Raw genomic sequence first — 20817 nt, forward strand, 5'->3', positions numbered from 1 at the left:
AGGGGAACATCTTCAAGTTTCTGGATTTAACATGTGGCGAACATATAACCTAAAACACAGCATTTCAAACATGTCCAATAGAGTCACCAACAGTTTTTTTTATCCAGACAAGTGTCCCTTTTCAGTGACATCAACAAGCACAACAACTGACCTACTACTAATATTATTGGACCCCAGTTTACACAGAGTCCTGGCTGAATTTGAACATTAGGTTACATATGCAATATAAAGCTTATGGACTCCCCCAAATGTGATAAGACTGTCAAACTAAATGAATAAGTTTTTACAGACAACTAATGATAAAGAATCCCCTTTATTACCTCTGCTAAGGAGGTTATGCTTCTGCCGGCGTTGGTCTGTCTGTCTTTTGTCTGTCTGTCCATATGCAAGATAACTCAAAAAGTTATGGACGGATTTGGATGAAAATTTCAGGAAATGTTGATACTGGCACAAGGAACGAATAATTAAATTTTGGTCGTGATCGCGGTGGGGGGGCACTGATCTGCCTTGGCGGAGGTCTGCGCTCTCTGAGTGCTTTTCTAGTTACCTCCGCCAGGAGGAGGTATTGTGATCGCTTTGCTTTGTGTGTTTGCATGTTTGTTTGTTTGTTTGTTTGTTAGCAGGATAACTCAAAAAGTTATGGACGGATTTTCATGAAATTTTCAGGAAGTGTTCATACTGGCACAAGGAAGAAATGATTAAATTTTGGTAGTGATCGGGGGGTGGGGGGGCGGTGACAGATCTGTCTTGGCGGAGGTCTGCACTCTCTGAGTGCTTTTCTCATCTTTTCTGTGTGTTTTAGTCACATGATACACACAGGAGCTAGCACTTGATTGTGTAACCATTGTTTTTAATGACTTTTGATGGTCTAATAATTTTTTCCGCAACTGTACAATCAACAAGGCCACAAGAACTTACAACAACTTAAAAATAAAAACAAACAAGAAAAGCAGTGCAGACCTCCGCCAAGACAGATCTGTCGCTGGCCCCCCCACCCCCCTGATCACCACCAAAATTTAATCATTTCTTTCTTGTGCTAGTATGAACATTTCCTGAAAATTTCATGAAAATCCGTCCATAACTTTTTGAGTTATCCTGCTAAAAAACAAACAAACAAACAAACAAACAAAGCAAAGCGATCACAATACCTCCTGGCAGAAATAAAAACATGGAATGATTAAAAGCATTGTTTTTATCAGTACAATGCCATAGCTATTGATGTAACAACTTAAATGTTTTTGGTTATCAAGAAAACCATGGAAAATGGCTAGATATCAGCTCTGAAATTAAACTCTTGTGAGCTATATTTTGTCGTTGCTATTATATTTGTGCAAACAAATGTACCTTTAGTTGTATCAGGCATTAAAATGAACAAGAAATTGAAGAAAACAAAAGGTGGTCTAATAATTTTTTCCGCAACTGTAGGTTTGCTCTTTGTTAACTGTATTATTTGAAATACAATACAAAAATACATAAATTAATTAAATAATAACAATAATAATAATAATAATAATATTGGTATTTATCAGTACACCTTCAATGAGACTTGAACATCTTAAGACAACTTCCCAGGCACAAAAAACATACTACCCTCTATCTTTAATTCAAAAAAACAATATTTCTGTCAGTTTAGTTGTTTGGAGTTCATTCACTTGCCTACCTTAGATTTCAAACCTGGAGGCCGGATGTAGCATCAGCATAACATGTTTACTTTCCTACTTTTTTCCACTCTAAAGCATAACTCAGTACCTACTACAATAAGAAATGTCTGCAACGCCAGCTGGCTTCTAACATTTATTTTAACACAACATTTTCCCTTCCTGGGCTGGCATAAAAACGTCGTATTCCACATGAAACAACCAGTAAGTTAACTTAATTAGCTAGCAAGTAGCGGTAACGTCTCTCAATGCTGGCTAAGTCTGAGGCGGAAGTATATGAAAACCACCTGGGGCACTATTTAAAGCTATCAAGGAATTAGTTCTTCTGTTGCTTACGACAAACAAAACAAAACAAAAAAATAATAAATAAAAAATAAATAAAGATTAATAAAATCATTTAAAAATATTTGAATATTAATAAAGAGGAAAAATTTCTCTACCATCCATTTCTAACTAAACTAATTCATCATTGCACTGAGACCGGATCTAGTCTATTATTACATGTTCTGTGGCGCCCCCTGCTGACAAAGCTCTCAACCACACTCATACTGAATTTGATTTAAAAAAAAAAAAAAAAACAAAACAAAAAAAAAAAAGGCCCACACAATTGAAAATACCGTGATATTTATTTTCCATTTCCATGCTTGTGAAAAATAAAGCAATACTGTTCACAGATGACAGTTATTGCTGCTACATCAAGCTTAAATGTGGTGCTCAATATGAGATGCTTAGAGGTCTGAAATATTTTATTTCAGTAATGAGTTGGAAATTGTAAAAAAAAAAAAAAAAAAAAAAAAAAAGTGGTCAAAACACAGGAAACAACCTAGTCAAATTAGATTTACATTTTCACCCAATTGCATTTTTTTTTTTAAGTGTGCAGAAAAATTACTTATACAGCTGCCTTCATGTAAAATTGTACTCTGTCATTTTCAATATTTTAATAAGTGCATACCATTTTGACTTCCAATTGATGCAGTTTGTAAAAGTTGGTACTCACTTGCACCATTCTATTTATTTATTTATTTTTTTACATGATAGAAAACACCTATTCAGATCCAACCAGAAACCACAGATTCATTTATTTTCATTTTTTGGCACTGTTAATTGCAGTGTCACAGCTCCTGTTACAAATAAACCCCTTGTGCACAGCAGAGGGACTGGATGTGGGAGTCTCACTGTACCAAGCTGCAGTGGAATGCTCAATGGTCCTCTGAAAAAGGTAATTATACATTTCGGAGCAGCCAGTTTGGAGGTGATATACCAGACTGGGAGAAGTAGTTCCACCACCAGGGCTTCTCCTGCCGCTCTATCCCTTCCTCTCCCAGTCCTGGCTCACTGTAGCGCTCAAACTGGTTATATGGGTCGAATCGATCCCATGTGTCTACTGTGGGGAACAGGTGGTCATCAATGTCAGGCTCCACGACAACCTGGATGCAGAATGTCAGTTGATGAACAACAGAATTCGAGCTAATTATTTAATTTAAGATTTTGACCAAACTGATAAAAATCCAACCTTTTTCAACACAAAGTCTACACGTCCTGCTTTGTTCATATTATGAGGGATGTGGACCCTCTTGTTGACCTTGGAGTAACCCTTAGCTGTGGCTGTCAGGATGTGAGTACCAGGGTTCAGCAGCCGCCAGTAATCTCCATCGTCAGCTGCGAGGATGGAAAAAAGAGCAAAGTGGCAGAGCAAATAAAAGCACAAGGTTGTGATGGAAGCATTTACCTTTTACTAAGACTGGACAAAGGAAATTTATGAAACAAGAGGAAAAAAAAGTCTAGAATCCAAAACTCACAAAATTCATTTATGAAATTAACCACATCTTCAAGCTACAAACACCTCACATGGCATATTTCAACATATTATTATTATTATTATTATTATTATTATTATTATTATTATTATTATTATTTTATTAATTTATTTTATTTAATTTTTCATTTTTTTAATTTACTGCTAAAAAAATACAAGACCAAACATCTGACATGCAAAATCATACACTTCAATACAAGTTCATAGATACCAGACAAGACAGAATCGTTCATAGACATTAAGCAAAACAAAGATGGTGCAAACAGAGGGCTATTTACAGGTGAGTGTATGTGGGTGTGTGTGTATACAGTTACAGAAAAAATTATTAGACCATCAAAAGTCATCAAAAACAATGATTATGCAATCAAGTACTAACTCCTGTGTGTATCATGTGACTAAAACAGACAGAAAAGAAAACATGGAATGCCTAAAAGCACTGTTTTTGTCAGTACAATGCCATAGATATTGATGTAAGGACTGAAGTGAATTTGGTTATTATCAAGAAAACATGGAAAATGTCTAGATATCAGCTCTGAAATTGAACTCTTATGAGCTATTTTTGCTGTTATGATTATATTTGTCCCGACAAATGTACTTTTAGTTGTACCAGGCATTAAAATGAACAAGAAACTGAAGAGAACAAGGGTGGTCTAATAATTTTTTCTGCAACTGCATGTATGATTATTTATGATTTTGTGTGGGTTGGGCATATTCAGGTGGAGACAGAGGAGGAGATGAAAACAAAATTGACAGTCTGATAGGTAAAAGTGTCAAAAGATGCGAGAATACAAAAATGAGAGATCAGTAAAAGGTTTTAAATAATAGTATAGAAAAAAGATGAAAGGAGCAGAACGGAAGAAAGGAAAGGATTGGAAAGAAAAAAATAGAGAAGAAAAAACAGCAAAATCAATCATACCAAATACAATAATAGTGACAGTCTTTTTTTTCAACATTATATTATGCATTATTAGAAAAAAGAGATAAATGATGACATTTTTCTTTACCTGTTGTAACATCTTTCCTAATACCCCTGACAGAGATAGTTGCTCCTTTTATCCCATTGCCATCAGTATCTCTAACAACACCTTTTATCCCCCGATGAACCTGGTCAAATAAGGAAAAAAAGGAGAAATTGAAGCCTTATTATTTCACATTGAACCCTGTATTATTGTCCAGAGCCAATGATTACACTGGGTTACAAAAAAATATTTTTTGCAAGTTGTCTAGGTTTTTTTAACTGAATTAGGACCATTTTGCACCGCTAAATCCAAAAATGACATCTGTTTTTCTCAATCAGGTCAGGTTTTTTTGCTAATTTGATTTTGAAAAATTTGATCTTCTCACAAAATATAATAATTAATATCAAAATAAGATTGGTAAGCACACTTTATGAAATTTGTGACTTGATTCCTGTTAAGTACAATGGTGTATTCACCGCAGATGTAGCAGAATACGTCAGGCTTATTTTTGCAAGATCTTCTAGTCGAAGCCATTTCATTCACCTGTAATATTAAAAAAAAACAGTAATCATAAATTGGCAAAAGTAAAATCTTCAGAACTCGTTTATTGCAAGAAATATGAAAGAATCTTGTATCATATAATGTGAAAATGCCCATAAATGTAAGCAAAAATGTTAAAAAGCCAATATGTAGCATAGTTCAGAAAGTTGACCTGATTGAGCGAAATTAATGTGATTTTTGGATTCAGCACACCAAAATTATCCTAAATCAGCTCAAAAAACTTTAACAATAAATTTGTTGTTGACCAGTGTTGTTCATTGAGTGTTCAGCATATATCTATTCTTTCTTTATGGTGCTCAAGTTACTAATAGAGTGAACAAGACATCAAGCGGTAATGACAAGAAAAACCCATGAAACAGAAAAATAACCCTATAACGCCAAACGTATTATATTTGATACATGAGTTTTGAAGCCCTCTACATGACCAAGATGATATTTTTTTCATGGATAATCCACCAGGGGAGAGGAATTCATTCACCAGAGGCCTTTCCAGTGACATTACAAGACTGTCATTAATGAGGAAGGAGGCAGAACTTTACCAGTTTTGAAAAGGAATTACCAATTTGTTCGACATGTTTGTGTTATATTATGTTTTTGTTACACACACAGCAAGAAGGTCCTGGGTTCAATTCCATCACCAGTCGATGGGGGTGGGACCTTTCTGTTTGGAGTTTGCATGTTCTCCCCATACCTGTGTGGGTTCTCTCTGGGTACTCCGGCTTCCTTCCACCATCCAAACACATGCGCTGATAGGTTAATTGGTTAATCTAAATTGCCCATAGGTGTGAATGTGAGTGATTGTTTGTCTCTATATGTTCAGCCCTGTGATGAACTGGTGACTTGTCCAAGGTGTACCCCGCCTTCGCCCATAAGTAGCTGGGATAGGCTCCAGTGACCCCCGTGACCCTAGTGAGGATAAAGCGGGTTCAGATAATGAATGAATGAATATGTTTTTGGTTGTTCAAAAAGAATAATATTTGAGCATTGAGACCCAATGTATGAAATATGGTACAAAATTGAAACTCATACATGGAAATTGATATTTGGGAAAAAAAAAAAAAAAACAAAAAACTGGGGTTGTACAGAAGGACCAATAAAGGCTCCAGTTTCAAAGAACTGGAATTTTCTGTTAATGATTTAATGGTTCAGGTTTTACAAAGATAAACACACAAACACCCGCCCATGGGCCTCCTCCTGTTCCTCTGCTCTGTGTGCTTCAGGGATTATTCGCAGACAGAACTCCGTCACACTATGAGCCGTGCAGTCAGAGAAAAGAGCAGAATCAAACAGAGTTGCTTAGGGTTTTTTTGTTTGTTTATCTTGTTCTGCCCGTGGACAGTGCAGATGTATAAATGAAGTCATACATCAAGCAAGAATGGGAAAGAGTTCCAGCTACAAAGCTTCAGCAATTAGTGTCCTCATTTCCCAAAGGCTTATTGTGTGCTGGTAAAATGAAAGGTGATGTAACACAGTGGACTGTCCTGGCTCTTTTGGAACGTGTTACAGGCATCAAATTCAAAATGAGTGATTTTTTTTTTTTTTTTCGTGTCAATGCAGTGTATGGAATTGAATATTGGTCAAAAAGGATTTGAAAATCATTGTATTGTGCCTTTTTTGTTTGTTTGTTTGTTTGTTTGTTTGTTTATATTTTACACGTCTCAGCTTCACCAGAATTAGGCTTATATCAGACCAGGGGTGTCAAACTCATTTTAGTTCAGGGGCCACATTCAGCTCAATATGATTTCTAGTGGGTTGGACCAGTAAATTAATAACATAATAGCATAATGACAGCTCCAAATTTTTGTATTTGTTTTCGTGCAAAAAAGTAAAATTAACCTATAAAGACCCAGTGTTACTTTTGTGGAAGTTCCAAAAAAAAAAGTTTTTTATATTTAACTTATCTTAAGTGATTTATCACAATTTATGATGACATAATTCTATGCATTTTGTGTTTTGTTTCAGTGAAAATCAGGTATTTTTCTGTATTTAATTTACTAATCATGTGGATGTTCATAAAAGCTCAGATTAAAGTTCAGACTTATTATATCAATAATAGAGGAAACTGAAGAAAAAGTGACTTTTTCAGCAAAATCTATCATTAACTGAACATAAACCAAGCATGTTTTTCCACTGTCACTGATCCAACTCCATGGGTTCCACTGGTGAATCAATGTTGTAGAAGATGATGGTGTTTCCATGGTAACTGCAGAGCCTCTGGACGTCCAAATGGATTATATCTGATGACCATAAAATCTGATAAACTGCATTTTACACCAATTATTTACATGTATTGATAGGATTAGTGGATCAGAAGTTATTAAACATTTTAGATCAGTAGATGCTTTTGGTCGTCGGTGACTCTTTGGGTCTTTATGGGTTAAATTATGGCATTTTTATATTTACAAAAATATCCTTTCACAAAAATGTAAACAACCTGAAATAAGAAAAATAAGTACAATTTTAACAATATTATGCCTCAGTCATTTAGACATGTGTATTACAACTTACAGATCACAGTGGATCTACAATTATACAAAACATTGAGTAACAGACATGAATAATACTGTGAAAATGTTGGAATTTGAAACTAAAATGAGTTTGACTCCTTGACTCTTAATATCTTAATCACAAATTTATCTTGTGGGCCGGATTGGAACCTCTGGTGGGCTGATTTTGGCCCACAGGCCGCATGTTTGACACTCCTGTATTAGACACTTACAGACTCCAGAAAACTGAGCAGAGCTTCTTTATTCCTCTTCCACTCTGGGTAAAGCTCCGCCTCTGAGGGGAACTTATCACAGCCGAGCTCCACAGTGATCTCCAGACAGTTAGTGTGCAAGTAGTTGAAATCTGACATACCTGTAAGGGAGAGACGGCATACATGCACAGAGAGAATGTGAATGAGACTGGACCGCATGGACATACAGACATGTCCCACCTCTGTCTTCATGTAACATTCAGGCAGTTCAACCCTATAATGCCACACATATCATATTTGATACATGACTTCTGAGGCCCTCTACATCATCAGTGTGATATTTTTTTTCTTGAAAAACCTGATGTATACAATTAGATACATGTAATACACAGATAATCCACCAGGGGGAAGAATTCATTCACCAGAGGCCTTTCCAGTGACACTACAAGACTGTCATTAATGAGGACGGAGGCAGAACTTTACCAATCTTGAAAAGGATTTACCAATTTGTTTGACATGTTTGTGTTATATTATGTTTTTGTTTGTTCAGAAATAATAATATTAGACCATTGAGACCCGATGTATCAAATATGATACAAAATTGAAACTCATTCATAGAAATAGATATTTTCATCTTCTACATCACTGATTCACCAGTAAAACCCATGGAGTTTGATAAATGACAGTGGATGGACACAGTTATTTTTACGTTCAGTTAATGATATATTTTACTGAAAAAGTCATTTAAAAAAAAAGGAAGAAGTTTTCTCAGTTTTTGACACAACAACCCTCAAATGTAAGGTTAGCATGATGATTAAAGTACATAATCAGTAAATTAAATGTAGGAAAATACCTGATTTTCAATGAAAAGATGCAAAATTCAAAAGATGATATTACAATAAATGGTGATAAATCACTTAAGAAATGTTAAATAGAGAGAAAAAATTCATTTAGGAACTGCCACAGAAGTAGCACTGGGTCTTTATACGTTAATGGAAAATGGAACAGAATGATTTGCGATACCATAAGGTCTGTAGATATATTTGTACACTCTCATATCTCATTTGTGTTTACTTCTCTCTCTATCTGTATTGTTTCATTTCTTCCGAGTCATTATTGAGTGATAGTGTGATTGACTTGTCACTGTCTATTGATAACACAGAAAACTTAATGTCTTCCATTTGTTTTCAGCCGCTGATCTAAAAGTCCATCCGGAAAGTGTTTTCACATTGTAAATTAGCCAAATTATGGTTCAGTTTGATCCAGACCAAGACCACCTGTTTTGGTTGGACCAGAGACCAGCTGTTTGGCCCACCTGAGCCTTCGGGTTTGGATCAAACTGAAGTCAGAAAGCCCAGACCAAATGAGGCATGAGGTGTGAAAGCACTGTAACTGTAACTGATTCAGCATCTGTTTCAGTACAAAAGTGGTTCTCTGTGGAGTTCAAACGGTGTGTTATCTCACCACCAGCAAAACTGTACCACAGTGCTCCATTGATGATGCCTCTAGTCCGATAAAAGGAGGCTCCACATCTGTCTGTGTCATTATTTGACATGGTGGCATGGGCGTCAGCATAGGTCCGAGCCAGCTGCTTGAAGATCTGAGCATGGAGGGAGATGATTAAAGTGAATGATGAATCTGAACTTAATACAGGGTGTATCCAAAAAAACTATACCCCTAAAATTACCCATAGTTCTGAATTTGATAATTTTTGATAATTTTGCCCATGTTCCTGTGACTTTAATAAAAGAATCCTCAAATTATTGCAACTTTCATCGCAATTTTTTGGAAAAGCTGCCGCAAAATCAGGCGAAATCCTGGAGGGACTGCATGTTGCATTAACAGGATGGCTGCAACCTGGGAATTGGAGCTCCATCCTGCCATACTCATCTTTCCATATCTCCTTCCATCCCATTTTCAGGCTTAAACAAGTTGAATTATCTTTGAAAGGCAGGAACAGCTGCCATGGGTAAAGAAATGAAACTGACATGGTGGCCAAAGTGTTAACGCTGTAACCTGGCAGTTTTGTGGAAAACAAAATGGATGCCCACTGTCCCCTCCCATGACCTTCGATTGGATTTAAGTCCCACCGCTACTTCGCGCAAACCAGTTTTATCTTGGATTGCGCAATTTGCCCCTGCTCACTCATGTATGAAAACCTAAGTCTGTAAATTTGGACAAATATCCACCAATCCCCTACATAACGACATCCATAAAAGAAAATTCCAAAAATCATCAAATGCAGAACTGGGGGTAATTTTTCAAAATGTGTAGTTTTTTTTTTTTTTATACTCCCTGTATAGGAGTCCAAGTGGAACATAACAGAATTAGTGCTCCTGTCTTTTCTCGCTCACTGTCTCCATCCTTGTCCTACCTGCTCATCTGGTGTGGGGGAGAACATCCTCTCCTCATGTGGGTGTCTGGAGAAGTCAAAGGGATAGGAGACCACCAGCTCCCCACCGTGGAGGCTGGCAGACTGAACGAAGGGCAGGGACCTGATCCACTTCATGACTGCGTGGGTCTCTGGTGCCACCTACAGGTCAAAGGAAAAGGCAAGGCAAGGCAAGTTTATTTGTATAACACATTTCAGCAACAAGGCAATTCAAGGTGCTTCACACAGGACATTGAAATAAAAAGAAACACATTTAAAACATTATAAAAGAAACATGTAAAAGGTGATTAAAAACAGCAAGTAAGAAAACAACACATAAAATCCAAAAAAATAAAAAAATAAAAACACACACATATTAAAGTAAGAGTTGCAGTGCAGAGTTTCAAAAGAGAATATAAAATTTAAAAAGTCAAAAGCCTTTTAGTCAAAGGCAGCAGTGAACAGGTGAGTCTTTAACCTTTACTTAAAAGAACTCAGACTCTCAGCAGACCTGATATTTTCTGGTAGTTTGTTCCAGATATACGGAGCATAGAAACTGAACGCTGATTCTCCATGTTTAGTTCTGACTTTGGGAATGCAGAGCAGACCTGCACCAGATGACCTGAGTGGTCTGGATGGTTCATACTGGACTAGAAGGTCTCTGATGTATTTTGGGCCTAAACCATTCAGTGCTTTATATGCTAGTAAGAGAATTTTAAAGTCTATTCTCTGAGAGACAGGGAGCCAGTGTAGAGACCTCAGAACTGGACTGATGTGGTCCACTCTCTTGGTCTTAGTGAGGACTGGAGCTGCTGCATTCTGGATCAGCTGCAGTCGTCGGATAGACTTTTTAGGGAGACCAGAGAAGATACTGTTACAGTAGTCAACTCGACTAAAGATAAATGCATGGACAAATTCTTCAAGGTCCTGCTGCGACATCAGTTCTTTAATCCTAGAAATGTTCTTGAAGGCAGTAAAACATTTCCACCTCTTCTGGTCATGCCCTTAGACTTTACAAACTTTTGGAATGTAATTCATTTAGAGATTAGAAAAATTTTAAGGGTGCTGACAATTTTCAACTGGGATGAGTTGCTTTTTGGTTATATTTATTCACTGGACACAAATAAGGACACTAAATGTTTGTTTGGAATGTTGACTATAGCTGCTTAGAAAGCTATTACTAAAAAATGGTTAAATGTAAATGCCCCAACCCTGGAAGACTGCCATCAAATTATTTACACAGTTTTTGTGATAGAGCAAATCACATTCTACAACAGACTCCGAAATGATAGATTTGAAAAAATATGGGAAAAACAGAGGACATATAATTTATTAAGATGACTGGACTTTGTGGAAACCTTTTTTATTTACTTTTTTTTTTCTATATATATTCTCTTCTCTTTAGTAAACCGTATTTCCCTGTATATTGTTATTGTACACCCCTCTATTTTTTTTTCCTAAACCTGCCACCACCACCCCTCTTTGGAGGACAACTTTATTTTTAATTACAGCTTGTGTTTAAGTAACAATCTCCAACTTCATATTCACATGTTCATCCCTTCCTTGCTTGTATACAGAGATAGATAGATAGATAGATAGATAGATAGATAGATAGATAGATAGATAGATAGATAGATAGATAGACAGATAGACAGATAGATAGATAGATAGATAGATAGATAGATAGATAGATAGATAGATAGATAGATAGATAGATAGATAGATAGATAGATAGATAGATACTGATTACATATTCATCATTATACATTGGTGTGTGTGTACACCCCTCTATAAATGTTATTGTATTTTCCTTTTTTTTCTGTATAAAACCATCTTGAAAAATAAAATCATGAAAAAAAAAAAAAAAAGTCATAGGAAAACAATCAGTCATGCAATCTTACAATATTAACAGTTACATTGGACATCATTGTTTAAAAGCAGTGTAGTTCATTTCAGAAATAAAGGAGTGATATTTTGCTTTTTTAAATGGAATTATGTATTTTAAAACATTTCCCCGTGGTCTACATAAACTGTAAATGCTCTGCTTGGGCCTGAATTCTTCATTAATTGAACTCCACAGGTCCATCTTCAACCCTATATATGGATGATACCACCCACCCTGCACACGGTCTTTTTACCCTTGTCCCATCAGGCAGGAGATTGCAGCATATACAAGCACGGACCACCAGACTCTGAAACAGCTTTTATCCAGAGGCAGTCAGAATGATGAACTCTTGCTGAACTTGAGCCCGGAATGCACTTTAAATTGGCACTTTACTGCTGTGCACTTTATAAATAAAACTTTTTTAGTTATTTATAGGTAATTTTTAGGGGGGGGTGTTATTGTTATTGCTATTTTTATATCAGTATTTTATTATTTTTATCTGTAATTTATACTATTTTACTAAATGCTGCTGACAGTCAGGGACCTGAGTTCAATATTTCATTTCTGTGTATTTTTTATATGCTGGAATAACAATAAACTTGAATCTGATCTATTTCTGAGTAATGACACCAGAAAGGTCATTTGGAGCGCTGGCCCTTTAAATGCACATGAGCCACTTCAGGCCCCGCCCCCTCCAGGTTGTTGGCTGTGCTGCTCTGTCCCTTTCAACCAACAACTGAACATTTTTGATAATCCGCTCGAAGTTTGGACATATTTTCAGTATGGACTACAACTGTTGCTGCTGATAAACAATTATGTCGTACTCGGAGAAATGTTCATCGGAAGTTTGACCTTATATGTGCAAATGTGATGGTGTAACTAGTTATAAACGTAAAAAATTAAGAAGGAATTAAAACAGGTTGTAGAAATCCACTTGATTTTCACAAGAATTAATATAAAGACAGCTTTGCAGCACCTGAAGGGTTCAAATTCAAACTTTTTCAACTATTAGGGTCCAAATACACAAATAAATGAACCAAAGACTAATAAAAGTGGGTTTAGCAAAATATGACCCCTTTAAGGTTAACACGTGATTTGTTATCCATAAATTCAATGAATACCAACTAAGCATCCTCTTACCTTTCCAAACCAGTAGGCATCTGGGATTGGGATATGGTCGATGCGGTAGTACCTGCTACGGCGGTTCCTATAGAAGACGGAGGTAAGGTCTGGAAAGTTGCGGTTTAGGTCAATGTTCTGGGCGTTGGTCCGACCATTAGTCCAACCATTTAACAAGTGACCCTGAAACATTTCAGTTCAGACAACTAGATGCATTAGAGTCAGGTTATGGAAGAGTAAATGGTTTTAATGATGATGACGATGTCTGGATATTAGTGGAAGTCGTGAACATGTTGAGCAAATATTGAGAAAATTGTATGAATATTAGTGAGAAATACGAGAAGGAACACGTGAAACTATGTTTGTTAATTCTATTGTTAACATGAAGACAAGACCATATATCCGTCATGAGAAAAAGCAGTAAAGAGAGAATGACAAGAGGGGTTTTTTTTAATGTCAGAGCTGAGCATGACGTTAAGCTGAGGCTAAGGCATGATTTTCTTTTCATGCTTTATCTTGTTTGCAAAAATACATGGATATATTGATATTAAAAAATCATATTCTAATGTTCAAGATAAATGAAATTGTGTAAAAGCCAATGTGCTCTCAGTAATTTAACACATGCATACAGAATCTCTTTTGGAATGTTACCGTAGACTGAGTTACTGGGTATATTTAAGAATGCACATTGCTTTATGGCAGAGGTCTCAAGCTCATTTTGTTTCAGGGGCCACATTTAGCCCGATTTGATCTCAACTAAGAGATCAAATAATAGCATAATAACCTATAAATAATGACAAATCCAAGTTTTTCTTTATGTTTTAGTATTAAAAAAAAAAAAAAATGATGAAAATATTTATATTTTACAAAAAACGTGAAAAACCTGTGTGCAAAGTGCAGTTTGAACAATATTATGCCTGAACTTATCATTTATACATGTGCATTAGGGACTGGATCTACAAAGACACTAAACACTTAGTAACAGGCAGAAAATTGTTAAAACTGTGCTTAATTTTCTTTAGACATTTCAGGTTGTTCATATTTGTTCAAGTTATTCCCATTTTATTGTTACAGGATAGTTTGTAAATGTAAATATTATCATAATTTAAATATCAGTGTCATCTTTTAAATCCACTTCTTAAAACTCATTTTTATAGACGAGCCTGTATGTGATGTTGTCTCTTTTTAATGTTTTTAAAATTGAATATTTCATTTGACCCTGTTTTGGTTATTCATTTATATTGACATACATCATGAAGTTTTATTCCATTCCTTCATTTTACATTGATCTGACAGCATCACATTATTTTATTTCTGCCCGCTCCACTACGATACATTCAAAGTTAGTCATGTTTTCATGTTTGCTGTACTTGTCTCTTTTATTGTGTTTTGTATGTTTTTATTCTGCTGTTGTGCACTTTTGCTTTGTCTGTCAAAGCACTTTGTAAACTCAGTTTTTAACCCTCCAGCATCTGGGTACACCTTTTAGGAACATTTTGCACTTCGTGTTAAAAAAACTTCATATTATTTTTCACAATTTAAATAAGGTTAGAATTCAAAAGTTGTTCATTTTTGCATGATCTTTAAAATTCTTGCCACCAATTAAAATGTGCACATTGTAAACAAAAGAAAATTACAAGACTAGCATCTGTCTCCCAAGTGTGCCTAAAATGCACTATTTCTTCCATTTGATATGTATGATTAGGGCTGACCTTGATTTACAAAAATAAAATCAAATTAGAGCAGAAAAATAAATCAATATATAATATTTAATAGTTCGATTTATAGGTGTGCATTTTACGCACACTTGGGGACAGATGCTAGTATTTTTGAACATTTGACCTAGTGCCAAAAATAATAATGCAAATTAACCAGTGTTGGAATTAATCATTGACATATGCCAGGCTGCAAAAGTCAAATAATATATGATCCACTTTTTAAGTAGTATATTGAAAAAAATTTTTTTGTGTGTTTTTTGCATCCAAAAAAATGGTTTGTTTACATTACAAACACGGCATTTAAAGGGTCAAAAAATGTGACAATTATTGAGTATTTGGTATTTTTATTTACGGCTCAAGTTGATGAAATAGAAAAAAAAGTGTAAAAGAATTAAAAACAAACTGTATGAAAATTTTTTTTGACATTATTCCACAAGTGTGCCAAAAAAGCACACTTGGTGCTTAGTAAGGGCCTTGCAAGACGGGATACCGGAGGGTTAAAGGCGCTAAATAAATAAAGTTATTATTATTATTATTATTATTATTATTTAATGTTATTTTTTTTGCACTAAAAACAACGACAAAAATTTGAACTTGTTATTTATAGGCATAATGTAATTTTTTTCCACATCAAACCAAGAAGAAAACATGGAGTCATTAGTTTTTGTAGGGTTAATACGCTATTATTTTACTGTAGATCATATTGGTCTGTATGTGGAACCAGAACTAAAATGACCTCGACAGCCTTGACTGTGGAATTTTTGCACTTTGCAAATTTATCCCATGGGTCGGATTGGAACCTTTGGTGGGCCGCATTTGGTCCCAGGGCTGCATGTTTGAAACCCCGGCTTTACAGTTTATGTTTATAGTGAATCTGTAATAGGACCCAAGGCCTCATAAATATCTAAGTAAACTTGATCAGCCTATATGCATGCACAGTCTGGTAGAGGAATAGACAGACCTGTGGCATTAAAAACACTGTCACCATAGACTACAACAGTAATGTTAGACTGAGCACTGAAAACTGTTGTCGAAGCAGACGGCCCTCATTCTAGGGCTCCTCTAATTACAGATGCTTGGCCTTTCCTTTAGTGTAATGTTGAATAAAGCACAGCACGATCTCAACAAGAGCAAAACAAAGTGAGGCAGTCAGTTTTGTGGTTAGTAAAACAGGGTGTTACAGCGTTCCCACAGCCAGCTATGTATAAAAACTCATTGTAATGTTTGAAAAGTTTATTTTGCGTGTATGCAGGCTCTTCAAATTTAGAAACGGTTTTCTGGGTAGTCTCATTTTGGCCCATGCACTGCAAAAATCCAAATCTTACTTTAGTGTATTTTTCTCATTCCTAGTCAAAATGTCTCATAACACTTAAAATAAGACATAATCACCTAAAAAGTAAGTTTTCAGTGAGATATAAGAACTTATTTTTAGACAATAGATCTTGAAACTCTTATTTCGAAAAATCTAACCAAGATAATTTTCAGTTATTCCATTGGCAGATTTTTTTTTTTTTTTTTTGCTTTATTCAAGATTTTTTTTGTTTAATTCAAGATGTTTTTGCTTAATTCAAGATTATTATTTTTTTGCTTAATTCAAGATTTTTTTTGTTTAATTCAAGATTTTTTTGTTTAATTCAAGATGTTTTTGCTTAATTCAAGATTTTTTTTTTGCTTAATTCAAGATTTTTTGCTTAATTCAAGATGTTTTTGCTTAATTCAACATTTTTTTGTTTAATTCAAGATTTTCTTGCTAAATCAAGATGGGTTTTTTGCATAATTCAAGATTTTTTTTGCTTAATTCAAGATTTTTTTTGCTCAATTCAAGATTTTTATATATATTTTTTTGCTTAATTCAAGATTATTTTTGTTTAATTCAACATTTTTTTGCTTAATTCAAGCAAAAAAAAAATCTGCCAACGGAACAAGTGAAAATCATCTTGGTAAGATTTCTTGAAATAAGACTTTCAAGATCTATTGTCCAAAAAAAAGTTCTTATATGTCATTGAAAAGTCAGTCTTTAGGTGATTATGTCTTATTTAAAGTGTGATGAGATATTTTGACTAGAAATGAGAAAACTACACTTGGTAAAATGTTGATTTTTGCAGTGTGGTTATGTTTTTTTTTTTTTTTTACATAATCTCTGGTAGTGGGATGTGATACCCAGGGTTAGTAAAACAAAATGTAGACAGACAAAAAAAAAAAAAAAAAACACAGATAGGTTGGAGGCAGAGGGTTTAAGTTCTGTTCTCATTTAGGATGATGTATTATCATGTGTGTTCTAATTACCACAGTGGTATTTAAAGAATGAGTAATGATCAAAACAGTGCTTCAGTTAGGGTGAAGAACAAACGGTATAATATCAGAGCTGATCAGTCAGTGAGTAGAAACAACTCTTTACCTTTCAGTGTAAAATGGTTACATCAGTGTGTTGACCACCTCTACAGCACAGTGGTGGAAAAAATTATTAGACCACCCCTTGTTTTCTTCAATTTCTTGTTCATTTTAATGCCTGGTACAACTAAAGGTACATTTGTTTGGACAAATATAATGATAATAAAAATAGCTCATAACAGTTTCATTTCAGAGCTGATATCTAGCCATTTTCCATGTTTTCTTGAGAATAAACAAAATCACTTCAGTTCTTACATCAATATCTATGGCACTGTACTGACAAAAACAGTGCTTTTAGACATTCCATGTTTTCTTTTCTGTCTGTTTTAGTCACATGATACACACAGGAGTTAGTACTTGATTGCATAACCATTGTTTTTGATGACTTTTGATGGTCTAATAATTTTTTTGTAGACTGTAGTTTTTCCTCTCTTACTGGATCTCCTTTTTTAAAAAATACTTTTACCTCCTGAAGTCTAGAGCACCTGTCAGAGATTATTTTATATCAAACCACTTTCTTCTGATCTCTTCTGACACTCTGAAGGATTGTGTTTCCTTTGTTTGATTTGATTTAAATGCATTTTGACTTCACTGCTGATAGAGTTCCTCTTTTTCTTACTGCCCTTTTTTTGCATCTCTGAAATTATTTGCACGTGGCATAACTCCTGCCCTTTTATGGTGTTTAGTGGGTGTCACATTTACTAATTGGCCACACCCATCCATTTACAATCAAGGGTGAGATTCCACATTCTGCACACCTGGATAAGAGCAGATTTGGACAGTAAGAACGATGTCTGAGATCATTCCTCTTTTTTTTAATCTCTTGATGGAAAAATAAAAGAAGGGAAAATTAAGTGAATGTTACTTTATGAACCCCATGGTATAATATCTGAATATGATACACCATTTCATAAACTCCTTTAGAACATGACTTAAATCCTCCCCCTCCTCCCTCCACCTCAAGCTGAACAGACTGTGTTTTGACAACGGATAATGGTGGTTTGTCTTGTTGTGCTGTTAACAATATTTACTTCCTGGTTGCTGAGCTCCGGGTCAGTGCTATCCTCTACCTCTGAAGCGGCCAGTTCATAACCATCAGGGTTCATAGAGGCCAGAATATGGATGCGAGTGGTGTTGATGATCTGCTGAATCCGTTGGTTCCCCAGGATGTACTCTGAACACAAGTACTGAGTCAGATAGATGAGCAGCTGGCGGCCCAGCACCTCATTGCCGTGCATGTTTCCCACCAGCTTGATCTCAGGCTCCACTACAGACAAACACGGTCAGATTTAGTATGTAACATAGATGTTCAAGAGCATATTAGTGTCTTCATTCATCACTTCTTTTAAGATAGTGATTTAAAGGTCAAATATGTAACAATTTTTAAAAGATCTGCAGCAATAGTAATGGCTTTTAATTAGGCCTGTAACGGTACACGTACCAAACCGTTTCGGTACGCACCTGTTCGGTTTGGTACACAGCTGAACCGAAACGGCACAGTATGATGAGAAAAAGAAAAAGGAATGAAAGACGTCGTTCGATGCAGAACTTTAAATCCGTGCAAGTTTCACATGGACATATTGCAGGAGCACACATTGACCCGAAATATGAAATAGCAGCTGATACAAGGTTAAAAAAAAAACAACAAATATGATGTGAACCTGGAAGGAAGAGACTGAAGACCCTCCACCATCAGTCCAGTCCAGTTTGGATCAGTTCAGGTTCAGGTGAAAGACAACAACGAGGAAAGAGACGTTAATAAGATGGATGTTGTTTGGCCCCTATGAGCTATGGTGGTTCTAAAACACTGACACTAGCTCTGTCTGTCTGTCTGTCTGTTTGTCTATCACGCACGCTGTATAATAGAAGAATAAATAGAACGTTGAAAGTCTGTGAAGTTTCACGACAGCATTCGTTACGTTAGTTATGGACCGCACCCCCAGGTATATAACTGCGCGCCCCCCCTAGCCCCTGGCTCCAAAAAAAAAAAAAAAAAAAATGTTATAAAAATCCCCCGTGCACACAGGCACACACAAATACACACAGTGTCCTAAACAGTTTGTTCTCTGTCCTAAAATAAATACTTTGGTTCACTGTGTTGTCAAAGTTTCTCTTCAGTTTGTTCAAAGAGAATACCAGTTTACCCTCTTGTTAATGTTGCACTTCATGTGGAATTTTTTTGTTACTTTTATGCAGAATGTGAACTGACAGAACTGTGATTAGATTTTTCTTGTTTGTTTGAAACTACCTTTCAGGGAAAATATACTATATTTCCACACTCAATACTAATGTTTAAAATATATTTAGTAATATTAATAATTTATTTTATTTTCTATTTGATTTATAACAACAGAATTATATTATTCCTGTTTTTCTACATTCTATTGTCTCCAAACATTGGGGGAAAAATGTTAAAAAATTCATAAATGCATTAATAGACATTTTCAGGGGTTTTCTTTCTTCCTGTACCGAGCCAAAAAAAAATGAACCGTGGCTTTGAAAACCGAAAACGTACCAAACCGAAAATTTTGTGTACCATTACAGGCCTACTTTGAATCATTGATACAGGTTTGTGGTTGTGTATTTACGTATAAACACTCTCCACTGCCTATATTTTCTTATATTCATCATCACCATCTTGTTTTTTTTGGAATCAAGCGTTCATATTTTAATACAATCTCTGTTTTTCAGCTTTTAGGGTACACATGTGTAACAGGCAGGGGAGTGAGGCAGCAGGCAGGCAGTGTAAATGATGTAAATGTAATTTTCAAAAAGTACTATCCAAACATATAATTTTGATGAGAAAATAATAAAGTTCAGAAGAATAGAGGCTTGATGTTGTATAGACTTATATTGCCAGCAGCTTGTCTCAAGCCTCTGGCTGCCTAACAATTTCAGAGAAGGAGAATCAAGAAAAATGCTACAAAAATGTTGGATTTAACTTTTAAAAGTCAGAATTTTGATTTAAGTGTCATTCTCCAAAAGTGCTCCGAGAATATAGAACTTTCAAAAAAGAAAACTTATTTTTAGATATGGATAAATTCATCTGCAGCTGAGTACGGCAGAATGACCTTCTCCGACCGACTGGCAGTTCCACACTCTGAGAATCCTAAAGGTCCCTGGTTTACCAAGAAGACAGGCATCTGTATCAGTGAAATTGTACACAGAGTTAGTTTAGACAAAATACTTCCAAATGATCAAATCCACGTGTCTTTATCTATAATTTGGTTGTCAGGGTGATGGCCAGCACACCCAAGGGGTCTGAACCTCATGTGAAATTGAGAAACAGACATCCTGATTACAAGTTATTGCAAACTGCTAAATACACACCAATTGATGTCAAATTTGATATGGATGTTTTGCTTACTTTCTTATCTGTCTGCAAATGTCAAAATAATTAGGATCTGACACCTTAGAGCCATGCCAGGGAAGAGAATGTGGAGAAAGTGTGAGTGTCTTGTTACAGTGGAGGATGCTAACATAACAGTTTTGTGAGAAAAACACCTTAAAATATTTTTTTCAAAAATTCAAAAGCACAAATATTTATACACATACATTTAGTTCAGATTCTGCAGATTAAATACATAATTGATTGACTACTGTGTGATAATAACTTTAGGAGTGATTAAGTTTTAAAAGGT

General features: G+C 35.3%; 1 protein-coding gene across 2 annotated transcripts in view; it reads right to left on the minus strand.

The window, feature by feature from the left end:
* Positions 1-2269: 2269 nt before the first annotated feature.
* Positions 2270-20817, minus strand: part of cpz (carboxypeptidase Z) — a 25452-nt gene continuing 6904 nt past the window's right edge. The window contains exons 6-13 of one of the 2 annotated variants that reach the window (XM_030142017.1): positions 18247-18443; positions 13089-13250; positions 10067-10225; positions 9157-9292; positions 7714-7853; positions 4479-4578; positions 3172-3317; positions 2270-3085 (exon numbers count right to left, since the gene is read on the minus strand). In XM_030142017.1, coding sequence (XP_029997877.1) covers positions 2882-3085; positions 3172-3317; positions 4479-4578; positions 7714-7853; positions 9157-9292; positions 10067-10225; positions 13089-13250; positions 18247-18443 — 1244 coding nt within the window. In that variant the 3' untranslated portion in view covers positions 2270-2881. Of the gene's footprint in view, positions 3086-3171; positions 3318-4478; positions 4579-7713; positions 7854-9156; positions 9293-10066; positions 10226-13088; positions 13251-18207; positions 18444-20817 lie in introns of both variants that reach the window. The other variant, XM_030142009.1, reaches the window with a different exon arrangement.

This window comes from Sphaeramia orbicularis, chromosome 1 (genome assembly GCF_902148855.1).
Source record: "Sphaeramia orbicularis chromosome 1, fSphaOr1.1, whole genome shotgun sequence".
Taxonomy (NCBI): domain Eukaryota; kingdom Metazoa; phylum Chordata; class Actinopteri; order Kurtiformes; family Apogonidae; genus Sphaeramia; species Sphaeramia orbicularis.